This window comes from Nannobrachium achirus (assembly GCF_963921795.1).
Source record: "Nannobrachium achirus genome assembly, chromosome: 7".
Lineage (NCBI taxonomy): Eukaryota > Metazoa > Chordata > Actinopteri > Myctophiformes > Myctophidae > Nannobrachium > Nannobrachium achirus.
The window spans coordinates 66,566,968-66,583,777 of NC_137816.1; the positions used below are offsets into that span (position 1 = coordinate 66,566,968).

The following is a 16,810-nucleotide window of genomic DNA, read 5'->3' on the forward strand; positions in this document are numbered from 1 at the left end:
TGAGTGCCAGAGATCACTAGATCGAATCTCACCGTCGCCCCACGACGCCCTGTCCAAGTCACTAAGTAGTATGGGGTCTGCAGACCCGCGTCTGCAGACCCGGGTGCGGTGCAGACTTCCCGCAGGCTGCAGCGGTTAGCTTCTCCAAAAAAGAGCAGATCTACAAGCTAACAACTTGTTACCATGTAGATCTGTTCTTTTTAGAAGGCGAGACACTACAGCAGCTCGGGTCGTTGGCGTTTTTGTATTTGCTTTAAAATCAGTGTTTCTCTAACGCTTCCATGTCAAGGATCTCCAAACGGGGTGATAGACTACATATGGAGTTATTTCTATAATGTTGTGGCAGTGACCCCCAAAGGGAAGATTGGCGTTAGATTAGATTTAGTAAATAGACATTTTCTACAAATAAGTGATGATTCTTATACATTCTCTCATTGTAAACAGTGACATGATGGTGAAATGTAACTGTCCCTCATCATGTTGCTGGGCCCTGGCTTAAAATAGTCTTCTGGTTCATAATAGATTCATCTAAAAAAAAAAAAAAATAGTGTAAAGTTGATTTTCTTCTGTAATATAATTTAACTGAAACTTTAATATATTCTAGATACATTGCACATGCAGCAAAAATATTCAAAACCTGTCTCTCAAAATCCATCTCTCAAAATATTACGAGACCACTCAAAACAAGGATTTATGATACAGAAATGCTATGGCATCTGCATGCTTTCTTTAGACAATATTAAATTATTTTAGAATAGATGAATCTGTATAAATACAATTATAGCTGACATTTTTTTATACTTTGATTCAGATGGAAAGAGACGGGTAGAGGGGACAGTTGCTGACTATTTGTGGTGTGGACATTAGGATACGTTGAATTGCTGTATTAATGCCCTCTAGTTACAACATTTTGTAGGCAGAGGAGAACTCTGGCCCCAGAGCATTTTCTGTTCCTCGCTATTTCAACAGATCCGAGACAAAAGTAACGACTAAAGTATAATTCTAACACTTTCCTTTCAACAACAAAGAGAAGAAAAATGTGTAAATAGTAAAAATAGTAAAAAGATTCACGGAAACTGGGGGCAGAAATTCTCCTCTGCCTACAAAATGATGTCATACTTAACAGCCCCAGAGGACAATTACAATGTATTAAAGCATATTTGTTGTAGTAGCCAGGGATCCCTTTAAAGAGCAACATGCACATACACCTTTCAAAGACCACATTTTAAATTGATTTATTAAAAAAGCATTGCATCTTAAAACAACAGAAATTCAATGTCATCATGGGTTTGTTTTTTCTTTCTTTTTTTTTTTACATCAAACACTGCCATCTTCTGTGGGAGCATAAAACCTGATTGACACACTAAGAAATTAAACATCATGTTTGCTAGAAAACCTCTCCCGTTTCTTTTTAAGATAAAAAAAAACACAACCCTAAACAAAAAAACAAATGAAGATCACAAGACAGTACGTTCTTCCATGGATAATAAACTCGTATCCCCAATGGAGTGAGAATCATGTTAAGGTTGAGCCAGAGTTTAGTCACCCTTTGTCCATAATCGCGCCGTCTTCGATCTTCACTGGAAAATGCTGCACTCATAGAGACAGCAAGACACTGTACTTATCTTTACACACAATTTAGTTGTAGATGAAGTTGAACCTAAGAAAACAGAGAAAAAGGGAAAAAAATAAGAAAAAACATTAACAGGCTTCACATACAGGACAGGTATAGTTTTATTCTTTGCACATTGATATTTAACTTTCAATATTGATTTCAGCTTTCACCTTTATGTTAATAAGTCTTCAGAATGTTATTTTATTTCTACTTCCAGTGGCAGCAGAGGTGTCTGGGAATCAGAAGGTCCAGTATTGTCCCCTGCCCGCCCAGTCCATGTGTCATACTCTAGAGTCCCTGGGCAACTTGACACCTAAAACCTTTGAACCCCTCATGGATATCCTCAAACCTATTTAAATGTAAACTTCACCACACACAAAGATTGGAGAACGTTAGCTACCTGCTCAGTAGCTGTGGTAGACTGGAGATGATTGGTCCATAGCCAGGAGCGTTGTCATACAGCTCAAACAGCGGCGCTGCCACCAGCTTGTAGTTCTTGGGGACGGCAAACAAGGCTGCAGGTGCAACAAGAACAGGCATAAGTGAAAGGAACTGCAAAAGACGGGTGCGTGTGTGCCTGCATGCATGTGCGACCACGGTCCGGGTAGACTAAGCTACAGGTGTGCGTGTTGCAGCTACACAGACACCGAACGCAGGCGAGGCCGCGGCGCGAGCGTGTGTGTGCTCGCTGTGGGTCCGAGACACATGCGCAACTGTGCAAGTACCAAGTACAAAGTTACTTTCCATCCCTCATATACTGTGCGTGAGCACAGCGCATAGCCTAAACTTCGGACGGGTACGGGCTAGTACCACGTAATTGCACAGGGCATGTACATTAATAGCAATAGATGAAAAATGTTTTTCACTGAAGAAAACAAAATAAAAACTAAGCTATGATGACTAAAGCCAAGAAAAATTATATTGACAATTTTGTAGACAAATAAAAACTAGACAAAAATGTTAGGGAGGGACTAGTGGAGAAGAGATCTAGAAGAACTAAAAGACAAGTAGTTTTATGGTTTGTTGCGCTCTGTCATTGCGCTCTGAAAATAGCAGATCTACAAACTCACAAAGCGTTGCGTTGTGAGCTTGTAAATCGGCTATTTTCAGCATGCAAACAAATGTAAAATCAGGCATTGGATTTTTTGCTTACTTCTGGCACTAAGCACTTTGTCGCACTAGGCACTCTGTTGCGCCAAGCACCTTGTTCTTGTTGTGTTCTGTTCGCCCTGTACTGTTCTGTTCTTGTTATTGTTAGTCTTGTTTTGTTTCTTGTTTTATGTGAGGACAACGGATGACATTTAGCTTTAAGCTAACTCCGGCTGGTTTACACTGAGATCTTTGTATGTTTGTATTTATTATGCAACATGTCAATGTGTCCATTAACTGGTACTGTCCTGTCCAAATAAATAAATAAAGTAAAGTTAAGTATCACTGCACCGCCAAAATATGTTTTTGTCGACAAAATCACCCATAGATTTAGTCAACTAAAATTAGACAAAAACATTTCAGATGATAACTAGAATGTGACTTAAACAATATAGAATTTTATTCAAAAGACTAAATCAAACGTTGCTGTCAAAACAAACACTTCATCCTCTGTTCTGGGGGACTTACCCTTCTCCTGCAGCTGAACCAGGAAGAGTTTTTTATGTTCCTTGGGTTTGGTGATGTGTGCTGGAATGTATGGATACTGCAAAAAAAAAAACATCAACACATAACCAGTTCAGAGTTTGGATTAGCATGACACAAACTGGGTGCGTTTATATGCACAGATGTATTCCACTTATATTCGGAATGACTGCTCATTCAGAATAGAAATGCTCATATAAACGTTTAGGAATGGCCATTCCGGTCTGACCCGAATGAATTTTCATTCTGGTCTGAAGAGGTGGTTTATGCCGTTTCAATCGGGATACATTTGTCATATAAACGCTCCATTCGGAATGAACTGCTGTCTGAACTGCCCCCCCCACCTTCTCCGACCTGAAGTAGGCCTACTTTGCGCATGCCCAAAGTTCTATTCCGAATGAATCCTTTGGTCATGTAAACGACAGTGGAATGAGGGATACTTGTATTCAGGTCCCATGTAAACGTTTGGGTATGAAGCTCTATTCGGAATAAGTTCATTCTGAATGCCATTCTGAATGTGCATATAAACACACCCAGTGAGACATTTACCACATGACATTTGTGCTGTTCAGCAAACAAATAAAGCGCACATTAACACAATTAGTGCCTCTTAATCTGAAGGTTGCTTGGTGCCTCGGTGCCACGCCGTTTCCTCCATAGGCCGCCGCTATTATTTTGAAGGGCTGGAAGGGGGTTGTTTTTGTTTTTTTGGATTATCACTTGACTGCAACGATTACGTCATCTAGTCACATGACAGTGTGGGACAAGAAGAGGAAAGATGGCTGCGCCCTGCCTTGTGCCTTGTTTACATTTAGATCTGCTGCAAAATGTCTCAAAATGGCTATTTTGTTTAAATGAAGTTTCTTTATGGGCCTCTCCATTGACTTAACATTGAGGAGCTTCACTTCGCGTGCACGCCCAACGTGCGTTGTAAACAAATCGCCGACATTACCGATGCGAGCGGGACCGGAGCGACATTAAGTAAGTAATAATATCTTTACTGTATATACAGTAAGATTCACAGTCCTCACCGTCAACGGCGCCATGGTATTAACCCTTTCAATGACGGTGAGGACTGTCAACGGCGGCAGAACAGTTAAAGGGACAGTTCACCCCCCAAAATATTATTTTTCTATAGATTACTCTCCCCATGAGACTTGAATTCATGGATATCTTTTGTTTTGTTTGAGGAGACCTGTTGTGTCTCCATAGGGAACCACTGCTGGTCATCACATTGTTGGCTTAGGAATGCGACAAATGAATTAAAGGGATATTTCACTTTAAAAAAAGACTTTTGGTCATTTTATCATCTAATCAGGCTTTTATGAACACCCTGAACAGTTTTTAATTTGCTTGATTCAATATTTAGATATTTGATGTAAATGTTATCAGGAGGCTTGATTTTTTTCTATAACTCTTTGCATTTATTTTTAAAAATTCTTTGAGAAAATGAAAAATATTTAATACAAAATATTATTATTAAAAATAAATGAAAAAAGTTATCGAAAAAACACGGCCTACTACACGGAGGGTAGTATGAGTCACCAGAAAAAATAATGGGTGTTTTTAATGAATCTATCATGGTTAAAATTGAGTTTGAAGTTACAATGGGTGTGTATGTGGAGAGGCCATGGGCCTGGAGGGCCTGATAACATTTACATCAAATATCTAAATATTGAATGAAGATGAAGCAACTTCAAATCTGTTCAGGGTGTTCATAAAAGCCTGATTAGACGATAAAATGACCAAAAGGTTTTTTTTTTTTTGTGAAATATCCCTTTAAAGTCTCCGTGGGGTGAGTAATCAATAGAAAACTTTTTTTTTTGGGTGAACTATCCCTTTAAGCAAACATTTAAAAATGGGTAAATAATCAATCTCGTCTGACCACCTGTGGAGGCTCAAAGTTGGGGCGCCACCAGTTGCCGATGCAGTCGTCAATCACCCAGTCCTGCTTCACTCCATCCTGACGGCCAAGGATCTGACACACACAACCAGAAGAAATATCACTGTTCATGTCCATCATTTATTGTCAGTTTTCTCCGTGCGAAAACTCGGACGCTGTGTGCAAAGGCCTTCATTTGCTGTCTGCCCGACAGCGATGATATTTGACATTGTCTCTTTGTGTTGTACGACTTAATTTAGCCCTTTTCTTTCTCCGTTCTTTAAACACTTTTATTGAAACTGCAAAGTGTTTGGGATATTGTGCAACAATCAAGTTGAAGTTTTTACCTCCGTCATCAGGCGCTTCAGACCTTCCACCTCGTCTTCTCCAGGACTCAACTCTCCACCAGGTCTGCAAAAGAACATTATATGGTAAAGGATGCATTTATGTATAGATTTTTTTTAATCCAAAGCGCTCCAAAATTACCGGAGGACCCGTACAGGTTTCGGTCAGTGTTTTATCGGGGACTGCCCATAAGTCCAAAGGTTCATTACTCTGAAAGTTCATTAGTCCGAATTTAGTTAGGGTTAGGTTTAGGGTTAGAGTTAGGCATAGTATTCTTAACAGATTCGGAATAATGAACTTTCGGACTAATGAACCTTAGGACCAATGCCATGGCACCGTTTTATCACTTAGGGCCGGGTCGGAATCGATCGCATTACCTCGCATTACGTTGGAACTCGGGCTGTCTATCTTTATGTGTATTACCCGAGTGGGTCCGAGAGTACTTTGTGCTTTTTTTTTGCAAACTGTTAACTCATCTAGTGCCTTTCGCGTGATGTCACGCGATAAGTACTAGAGTACGTATAGTGCCGAATGCGTGATGTCGCGCGAAAAGTAATATATTACTGTAACGGCGAGTAAAAATACCTAGTACAATGGCCGACGCTCCGGAGACGAAATCCGCGCTGATTTGTCATCATCACGGCTCCACGAGCACACAATAGTCATCCCATAACATTGAGGTGGACGGCCGATCTCATCTTTAATGTCCATTATCTCAAAACAACACTTTAGAAGCGAAGATGGAGGCAGATGCTCGCTTATAAAACACATGTATAAACGCTCCTATGCAATCCAGCATGGCACCACGTAAACAATGATCGGTTCCGTCGCAGGATCCGATGACGTCAGACCGGAAGTACTTCCGGTCTAGACTTCTGGCCTTCAAAATAAGACAATGGCCGTTAATGGGGCCGGGAGGGGGCACTCTGGACCCCCTAATCCGTTAATGTCCTGGGCTCTGGATGAGTTAATAAAGCAATCAATCAATGTGTCTGTGTGTGTGTGTGTGTGTGTGTGTGTGTGTGTGTGTGTGTGTGTGTGTGTGTGTGTGTGTGAGCCGCCGTGCGCTGTCTAGGGTACCAAGCCAAGGGCCACAACATTGCAGGGGGCGACAGTGGCGTTCCCACTACTCCAGCGACAGTTTTCGTCGTTGTCAGGTGAAAATCTTGTATGTCCAAAACCGTTCGTTTTGAATTTATCATTTTAAAAATGATTTCAACTAGTGAAAACAGCCGATCTACAAGCACACAACGGCGTTGTGTGCTTGTAGATCTGCTGTTTTCACTACTTTTGTGCGACGGCCTTGTATGATTTGCGAAAGAACGTACACATTTGGAGATACGAGATTTTCCACGCGACAACGACGATATACTAGTGTTGTTGCTGCTCTTATACCACCATTATTACTGGGGTTGGTGGGGGCCAGACAGTAGCAAATGGCCCAGCTTTGGACCCTCACAGTTTGAAGAAGGTGGTGGTCCCCGGCTGCACTTACAGCTTGAAGAAGGTGGTCCCCAGCTGCAGCAGCAGCACGTGAGGCAGTCTGTGTTCGTGGACAATCAGGACACCTTCCACCGTTCTCCTCATCCCCATCTTGTCAAACTCCTCCCTCATCCTCTGGAACCGGGCGGCCACCGAGCTGTCCTTCTCATACAGAGGCTCCTTGGTGCCGAACGTGTAGTTTGTCAGAGGGTATCTGCAATAACACACATGCACACATTCATTAACCCATTTAGGCCTAGAATTATTGAATGCTTTAACCAGTGGAAAAATAGCAGATATACAAGCTCACAGCGCGGCACCGAGTGCCGCGCTGCGAGCTTGTAGATCTGCTATTTTTTAAAGAAAGTCGTGAAAATGTGTGCAAATCTTTGAATATATGTATTTTCAAAGCGAACATTTGTAACTCAAATTTTGCTTCTGGGGGGGGGTCCCTGGAACTAAATATTTTGAGATGGGGGTCCGTGGCCAAATACATGTAATTTTGGGGTTCCTTCACATGAAAAGGTTTGAGAACCACTGACATAGTAGTCTCTCAAGAACAGACTAACTGAGCTCCAGTTAGGTGAAAAGGACCTTTTCTTTGACGATGGCTGGCCAGATTGCTGACATAGAAACATGGGTTTTTCAAAAAACCTTAGAAGGATTCAAAAGACACTTATAGAATCGGGTCAAAATTCTTATTTTCACGATTTTTCAAAAATAGCAGATCTACAAGCTCACAGTACAGTTCACTGGTACAAGGTCTACTAAAAGGAGATCCTAGAAAAGACTAAGCTTATTTCCATAGTAAACCATTGAAGTATCTCATATAACATTGAATGACAGACGGATAGAACACAGTACTATGCAGTAGATATAGTCAGGAAAAAAGGGATTAAAAAAAACAACTAAAGAAAAGTAAGTACAAAGAGGGGTCAGGGGAGGGTAGGACTGGGCTATGTTTGTTTTTACCAGTTGTGAACGGCTGCTGCCTGTAAGTGGTTTTTCAGGACGATTTTAAAGGATGCTAGTGATCCACACTGCTTTAAGGCCTTCGGTAAGGCTTTCCACATTTTTGTGGTATAGCAAAAGAACGAGTTTGACCCTTTCTTTGAGGTGACTCTGGGTTGAACGTGATCTGTGGCGCTGCCTCTGGTGTTGTAATTATGGACATCCGACCTTAACCTTTATGAAGTATTTTGCCAGGTACATGGGTATCTCAGTGGTGTAGTGTATCTTGTACACAGTACATTGGCCAAATATTAGAGACAGAAATTGTGAAAATAGCCGATCTACATGCTCATGTAGATATGTTATTTTAACAATAGAACCGTGTTGTACAAAATGTAATTCCTCAACTCTTAGTGCTCGTCACGGTGGGGGGTGGGGGGGTCCACCAGTTAAAATATGATTATTTGGGGACACACAGACTGAAAAGGTTGAGAACCACCGCCTTACAGGCTGGTGTTTCTTTCCAGGGTTCCCACACATCTTTACCAATTCATTTCCAAAACTTTTCCAGAATTTTTAACCTGATTTCCAGGACTATATAACAATAATTCAGCTCAATAATGAGTCGCTTACTTCTATGTGCAATGCCCAAAGACAGGTAGTGTATGCCAGTGGTTCTCAACCTTTTCAGGCTGTGACCCCCCGAAATAATCATATTTGAAGAGAGTTGAGGAATTTTGTATAACACGGTTTTATTGTGAAAATAGCTCACAATGAGCATGTAGATCTGATATTTTCACACTTTCTGCCTCTAATATTTGACAATTTGGCCAAAGTTTAATTTGTCATTTCAGAGGTATTAACAAAATCAATAACCAAAGAGCTATTTGCTAAAGCTATTTGTTCCAGGACCTTCCAGGACCCTTGATCAATTCCAAAACTTTTCCAGTACTGGAAAAATATTCTTCTAATTTCAAAATATTTCCAGGAATTTCCTGACCGTGGGAACCCTTGTTCTCTCCAGGGCCATGGGTTTATATCAAACATATAATTTTCCGAATGTCTGTCTGTCTGTCTGTCTGTCACAGCGTTTCTCCTCAGTGGCTGGAGCAATTGATCTGAAATCGCATCACCATTAGCATATGAACACACCTGACATAACTGTGAAGCCCGTTTGTCATTTTCACAAATCATATGCTGTATATTAGCATTTTTATGGTGTATCTACTATCTATTCTGCATCTTGCATGAGGCATATTTATTCTGCATCTAGCATGAGGCAACATGTTTAACCAGCTGTGTGTGCATGTGCGTGTGTGTGTGTGTGTGTGTGTAGGCGGGGGGGGGGGGGGGGGGGGGGGGTTGTCTGGCCCTGTTACAGATGTTGTCCAAAAATCATGCAGATCGGTACACAGTATCTCTGTAGCCATTAAACGAAACGGGTATTTCTTACATTGATGCTCCTACATATTATCATGCATGCACCAGTTAAAGTTACTTTCCATCCCTCATACCGGTATACTGTGCACACACTGCACATCATTTCGGAGCTCATATCTTTGAACGGGTAAGGACTAGTTATAATAAATACACAGAATTAATAACAGTAACTTACAGTATTAAATACACAGAATGAATAACAGTAACGTACAGTAATAAATACACAGAATTAATAACAGTAACGTACAGTAATAAATACACAGAATTAATAACAGTAACGTACAGTAATAAATACACAGAATTAATAACAGTAACGTACAGTAATAAATACACAGAATTAATAACAGTAACGTACAGTAATAAATACACAGAATGAATAACAGTAACTTACAGTAATAAATACACAGAATGAATAACAGTAACTTACAGTAATAAATACACAGAATTAATAACAGTAACTTACAGTAATAAATACACAGAATTAATAACAGTAACTTAGCCATAAATTATAACTCCGGAGAGGATGCTAATATGCGGAGGTTAGTAATTTATGGCTAACAGTAACTTACAGGTTAATGGTCCTCTCCAGGGTCAGGGGTTTATATTATAATAAATACACAGTATTAAAACAGTAACTTACAGGTTAATATATTATAATAAATACACAGTATTAAAACAGTAACTTACAGGTTAATATATTATAATAAATACACAGTATTAAAACAGTAACTTACAGGTTAATATATCATAATAATAAATACACAGTATTAAAACAGTAACTTACAGGTTAATATATTATAATAAATACACAGTATTAAAACAGTAACTTACAGGTTAATGGTCCTCTCCAGGGTCAGGGGTTTATATTATAATAAATACACAGTATTAAAACAGTAACTTACAGTAATAAATACACAGTATTAAAACAGTAACTTACAGTAATAAATACACAGTATTAAAACAGTAACTTACAGGTTTATATTATAATAAATACACAGTATTAATAACAGTAACTTACAGGTTAATGGTCCTCTCCAGGGTCAGGGGTTTCGTCGGGCCGCTGATGTATTTGTTTCCCCCGAACTGGACGGCTCCTCGCGGCCAGCCGGTGGACGAGCGAGTGGGAGGCACGACCGACATGATAGCAACAACGTGGAGGTTTTAATACTAACAATACGCTACGCTTAAAGCACAGCCGAGCTCCTAAAAGCCGAGCAGATGCACCAGAACGAGCAGAATAAACAAAGAAAAGGCTGCACGAGAACCACGGAACCAACAACACTAAACACACACAAGAAAAAATGTCGCCGCGTTCCCTCTTTCTTCCTCCTCCCTCTTCCCTTTCCGTTTCCTTCCGCCTGGTGTTAGATGGGTTTTGAGTACTGAGGTGTGGTTGTAACAGTGGCCTCTAGTGGCGTGGAGTGTGAACAGCAAGTATCCCTCACTCAGTATTCTGGCTGTTATGTAGGCTAGCTGATTATGCAATGTTGTTTTTGACAGCAAATTTTGATTTAGTTTTAGTCATAGTCTTTTGAATAAAATGTCATTTAGTTTTAGTCATAATTTAGTCACCTGAAAAGTTTTAGTTTTAGTCTAATTTTAGTCGACTAAATATCAATATCGACTAAATCTACAGTTGATTCAGTCAACTAAAATGTATTCTGGCAGGCCTTGATGGCATCGTAATGACTGATTTTACACTTGGGTTGCGTGCTGAAAATAGCCGATCTACAAGCTCACAACGCGCTCGCAGCGCGACACATTGTGAGCTTGTAGATCGGCTATTTTCAGCACGCAACACCTGAGAGCAACCAAACATAAAATTACTCTCTTCTCCACTAGTCCCTCCCTAACGTTTTAGTCTAGTTTTTATTTTGTTGACAAAATTGTCAATATATTTAGTCTTAGTTTTAGTCATCACAGCTTAGTTTTTATTTTGTTTTTATTTAGTTTTCGTCAGTGAAAAAAACGCGGTCGACAAACATTTTTCGTCATAGTTTTAGTTGACAAAATCAACACTGTTGTTATGTTTGCCATATCTCAACTGTTAAGCTGTATTATTACTCCTTCTCATTTTGTGAAATGTCGAACATTTTCATGATATTTAGCCACTCGTCATGCAACAAATATTGATCTGCTATTGAAAATAGCACCTATACAATCTCACAACAGTCACGAAGGGACGCTCTGTGAGCTTGTAGATTTGCTATTCTACCACTTTTTGTGGTCACATGTTCAGATACTGGATTCTGATTGGCTTAAAACAATGGTAACTAACTAACTAAAGCAGTGTGCAAATGTCTGCCTAGTGCCTATTTAAATACACACAGTAGCCTATGACTATTCTGAAAGGCAATGAATGCATTGAACCGTAAACAACCAAATAAGAAGTAGTAAACAGATGAGTGATGACAAGCCGGATTTAAACTAAAGACATTGCAATGATGGCCATATCACAAGCTTAGCACTTTTAATAACAAATGACTCTAATCATCCTCTGTATCGCTACTTCGATCTCATGCCACCATGAGGCACGGACCACCATTTGATGAGATTTAGCCTCTCAGAATATTTTGTTGTCTTTGGGTAAGATTTTGTACACAATTCCATGCTGTATTGAGGCGGTACCATAGGAGAGATAACATGCAGGCAAATGTTGATCAAAATAACAAATATTCTAGATGCTCTAATTGTGTAGACTTCTTGTAAATTAAGTAGCCTAATAATGATTAACAATGATTTAACTCTTGAGAGCTCATTTTACACTCTTAAGAGTTAAAGATCTATAAGGGTCCATTTGGTTACCAACTCTCCATCATTTAGCTAGGAACCACGCATGGAACCCCCTCAAGGACCACTGGTGGTCCCCGGACCACTGGTTGAGTGGAAATCAAACAATCTGCTTGTGCTGTATTGACGTTCTGAGTTCTGAACACTTCAAACAAATAATCTATTTCATGCATAATAAGGAAGGTCAGGTGAATGAATGACAGATTCAATATTCCATTTAATAATAATAACCATAGGTAATGTTTCATATCCATCAATTGTAAACATATTTTTACCACAGTAGTTGTCTTACAGTACATCATCATCATCATCATCATCATCATCATCATCATACGTGCAATGCAAAAATTCAAACAAGAAAATGAAAAAAGGACAAAGACACTGCTGGATTTGTCACACAAAGGGGGTGTCAGTTCTTTGGTCCAGTTGCCCACCCTTTGTGGTGTGCTGCTGTGATCTGGTGGTGGTGGTGGTGGTGGTGGTCCCTGTTCTGTTGTTACAGGGGTCTTCAACGTGTTTCAGGCCACAAGGACCCCCATGGCTGAGAGAGAGATGAAGCACCCCCACAGAATACACTTTTCTATAGATTCAGATACAGTAGGCTTATAGCTTCTTGTGTATGTTCAGCCATTTAACCACTTAAACCCTAAATACTTAGTAAACATGACCTGTCACTCTTTACCAAACCTCTTTACCATTTATGAGCGGTGCCCCTGGAAGGAGCTATTAAAGCTCCAACATCTGTCTCTGCCCGGTTCCCCAACCTGTTTGGAAAAAACGTGTACAAAAATGTCCAGTCCCTAAAGTAAACTGAAGTGTAGCCTACATCAGGCCTAGATATGGCCTACGGTATCTTGGCACAAACGTCTCAAGGTTTGTTGTACGCCCAGCTAGGGTCCCATTGGCCAAGCTTCACAGGACATGCTGTGATTGGCTAGCGGGGCGCTGATGAACTAATAAATAGCACCGCTCACTTCACAGTAGGTGTGATTTTATTTTTTGGATAATGTTCTCCTCAGAATAGGGATGCTAGGGTTCAAGTGGTCAATGCAAAAACAAAAAGAAACTCCTATCACACAAAGATTTGTCCTCAGAGTTACTCCCTGTAGTAAAGCTGAGGACCCCCTAGGGGTCCCAGACGCGTTATTTGGAATTGCACATGAGTTCTGGGCAAACCCCGCCCATGGAAGCTTTTGATTGGCTGAACTGGCGCTAGGGAGCCAAATAACGCGTCCCAGACCCCCTGTTGAAGACCCCTGCTGTAGTACGTTTAACCCCCCCCCCCCCCCCCCCCCCACACACACACACATTTTCATCCATGAAATTGGTTTGTTTCTGCCCTGCGACCCTGGCTGCACATCACCCCTCCCATTTCCCATCCCTTGATGCCACCATCAGACCCTTGTGTTTTCTGTTTCTTCAACATCCATCTTTTGAGGACCCAGGAGGTTATTTATCTTCTTTTGCGGTGTCGATTCCATGGTCGTCGTCGTCGCCGTCTTTTCCGCTTTCATCCGCTGTACTCTGGATGTTTTGCAGAACCCTCTCATTCTCTTGGTGTGCTGGAGAAACATTATGAACAACATTATCCTGCTTCAAACTAAATACACAAGTCATGATCAGGGGTCGTCGCCATGTTGGCTTGTGGTGGACATTTTTTGTCAAAATTCCACTTTTGCCACAGCCATACAAAATCAGTGGTCAATAATATTGCTCGAAACGGGCTCTCTCCATTCCGACATGTCGCCACTCCGAAATTGACTTCTTATTGTCGGAGTGGCGACACTCCCATGGGGGTTCGGTTTAGGGTTAGGGTTAGAGATAGGGTTAGTGTCGGAATGGAGACATGTAGGAAAGGAGACATGTCGGAGTGGAGAGATGCACTCACCAGAAACACATAAAGAGCTAGCCCTGAATGACCATAATGGGTTTGTAAGGAGTGTTCAAATGGAACCAACTGGACCATTTGTACACTCTCAGAGTTATGGGGGTCCTTGCAAATAAAACATTTGAGAACCACTAGTACTGGTGGACTCATAATGTGCCATAGTGTCATAGTGAATCAGTGTCAAACATATTCTGAAGAAAACCTGGAGACTGACATTCAGTAATTGGCTCTTATGACGTAAAAAAGAAAACTTTAGAATTTGCCACGGACAAGAGCAAGTCTTTTCCCACAGTCAATGTTAAATGAGATACACAAAGTGTCTCCTGTGTGTAAATAAGCTGTAAAGCTTACTAGGATCTCCTTTTAGTTGCCCTTGTACCAGTGATTTGTACTGTCATGAAACTGTACTTTGTTTTATTGATGAACCCTGGTTATGATGATGAAAGACCTGGAAGCATGCGTTGCACACATACATGAACATGCGGAGAACATTAACTCTCAAATACCTGGAACGCGCCCGAGTCGCGTTAGATTTTAACCACTTCTTCTTTTTTAAAGATTTGTTTTTGGGCTTTTTGCCTTTATTGGATAGGACAGTAGACTGACAGGAAATGGGGGAGAGACAGGGAGTGACATGCGGCAAAGGTCGCTCAGATCGGGAATGGAACCGGCGACGCCGACAGGCATTAATGCCGAATTTTAACCACTTTAACCACTATTTTATGCCTTAACCATTGAAAAATAGCAGATCTACAAGCTCACAGCGCGGCACTCGGTGCCGCGCTGTGAGCTTATATATCTGCTATTTATTTCAATGGTTAAAGCGGTCAATAATCCTAGGCCCTAAATGGGTTAAACGTACCTGCGCTCATTGTCTCCGGCTCAGAACGGGGTCTTTTCTCTGGCGATGTGTTTCCTGGAGCTTGATTCTTGTGGTCCGAGGAGGACGTTGGTGGGTCAAGGGGAGAAACAGCACTTGTGAGGTCAACAGGAGGGACAGTGAGGTCAGAGGGACAGAGGCTGTCAGAATCTGCAGTTGTTTCTGTGGCCTCTGGGGGTGCTGCTGGGACGGTGTTGTTCACTGATCCTGGGCCTGTTGTTGAACATGTAGCATCAGTAGGGCTGTCACGATATGACATTTTACATGACAATTAATTGTCACTCAAATAATTGGCGATTAACGATTTAATCGTGTTTTTGTCATTGATAATTACATTTCTGTTTGGCTTTTAGGCTTTGAAGTTGCATATGGTAGATATATGACACATAACCTAAATATACAAATACATTACTGACATATTTGACAACTTACTACTTCAAAAATAACATTGATAGTGGAAATAGCCGATCTACAAGCTCACAACGCGTCGCGATGCGACGCGTTGTGAGCTTGTAGATCTGCTATTTCCACTATTTCTGCCATTTTTCAACATTCACGATTATGATGATTATGACAAAATAATTGCGATAATGTCAAATAATCACGATTAGACGATTATTATGTAATAATTGTGACAGCAACAGTACCTGCTGCATGAGTGGTAGCTGGCATCCGCGTGTCAGGAGCACAGGTAGTAGGACTGTCAGTAGATTTAGGGATGTCAGTAGTTTTAGGGATGTCAGTAGATTTAGTTATGTCTGTAGGGCTAGGGGTGTCAGTAGTTTTAGGGATGTCAGTAGGTTTAGGGATGTCAGTAGTTTTAGGGATGTCAGTAGGTTTAGGGATGTCAGTAGTTTTAGGGATGTCAGTAGTTTTAGGGATGTCAGTAGGTTTAGGGATGTCAGTAGATGTAGGGATGTCAGTAGTTTTAGGGATGTCAGTAGTTTTAGGGATGTCAGTAGTTTTAGGGATGTCAGTAGTTTTAGGGATGTCAGTAGGTTTAGGGATGTCAGTAGTTTTAGGGATGTCAGTGGATTTAGGGATGTCAGTAGTTTTAGGGATGTCAGTAGGTTTAGGGATGTCAGTAGATGTAGGGATGTCAGTAGATTTAGGGATGTCAGTAGATTTAGGGATGTCAGTAGATTTAGGGATGTCAGTAGATTTAGGGATGTCAGTAGATTTAGGGATGTCAGTAGATTTAGGGATGTCAGTAGATTTAGGGATGTCAGTAGTTTTAGGGATGTCAGTAGATTTAGGGATGTCAGTAGATTTAGGGATGTCAGTAGTTTTAGGGATGTCAGTAGGTCTAGGGATGTCAGTAGATTTAGGGATGTCAGTAGTTTTAGGGATGTCAGTAGATTTAGGGATGTCAGTAGATTTAGGGATGTCAGTAGATTTAGGGATGTCAGTAGGTCTAGGGATGTCAGTAGTTTTAGGGATGTCAGTAGATTTAGGGATGTCAGTAGATTTAGGGATGTCAGTAGGTCTAGGGATGTCAGTAGATTTAGGGATGTCAGTAGACCCAGTGATGTCAGTAGATCCAGTGATGCCAGTGGATCCAGTGATGTCAGTAGGGCTAGAGATGACTGGGTCAGTAAGAGTAGAATTGGAGACGGAGGTCAGACTGGTGATGCTCGTGGTGTTGGGAGAGGCGGTGTCAGCCGTAGGGAGAGCATGGGAGACAGGGCTGTCAGTGCCAACTGTGTCTGTGGTGACGGTACGGGCAGGGAGACCGTCAACACAACACAGGGAGTCGGATGTAAATCGAGTGTCTGGTGAACGTGGAGTCGTAGGGCCAGTGGAGACGGCGACGACGACTGAGACAGAATCGGCATGGGCCGACGCAGTGATTGGACGACCAGACACAGAGCAGTCTGGTGGGGCACTCGAGGAGACCGAGGAGGT

At 41.2% G+C, this 16,810-nt stretch overlaps 2 protein-coding genes across 3 annotated transcripts in view; one reads left to right on the plus strand and one right to left on the minus strand.

Moving 5' to 3' along the window:
• Window positions 1–16,810, plus strand: part of cog4 (component of oligomeric golgi complex 4) — a 182,080-nt gene that overhangs the window by 152,488 nt on the left and 12,782 nt on the right. The window lies entirely within an intron of this gene.
• Window positions 1,229–10,664, minus strand: nudt21 (nudix hydrolase 21). Of its 2 annotated transcripts, none has more exons than XM_080729728.1 (7): window positions 10,366–10,664; window positions 6,970–7,170; window positions 5,477–5,540; window positions 5,136–5,225; window positions 3,233–3,308; window positions 2,016–2,130; window positions 1,229–1,660 (listed from the first exon to the last, which is right to left on the minus strand). In XM_080729728.1, exons 1-7 carry the CDS (start codon window positions 10,485–10,487, stop codon window positions 1,639–1,641), a joined length of 690 nt encoding a protein of 229 aa, XP_080585854.1. In that variant the 5' UTR covers window positions 10,488–10,664; the 3' UTR covers window positions 1,229–1,638. The 2 variants fall into 2 exon arrangements, with proteins under 2 accessions (XP_080585854.1, XP_080585853.1); XM_080729727.1 differs by having other exon boundaries at window positions 5,133–5,225.

Coding starts and splice junctions, on each gene's coding strand:
- nudt21 (XM_080729727.1), bottom strand. CDS start 10,487: ATGTCGGTCGTGCCTCCCACTCGCTCGTCCACCGGCTGGCCGCGAGGA. Junction 7,171..10,365: donor CTGGAGAGGACCATTAACCT/GTAAGTTACTGT, acceptor GTGTTATTGCAG/ATACCCTCTGACAAACTACA. Junction 1,661..2,015: donor CTACCACAGCTACTGAGCAG/GTAGCTAACGTT, acceptor CTGTTTTCTTAG/GTTCAACTTCATCTACAACT.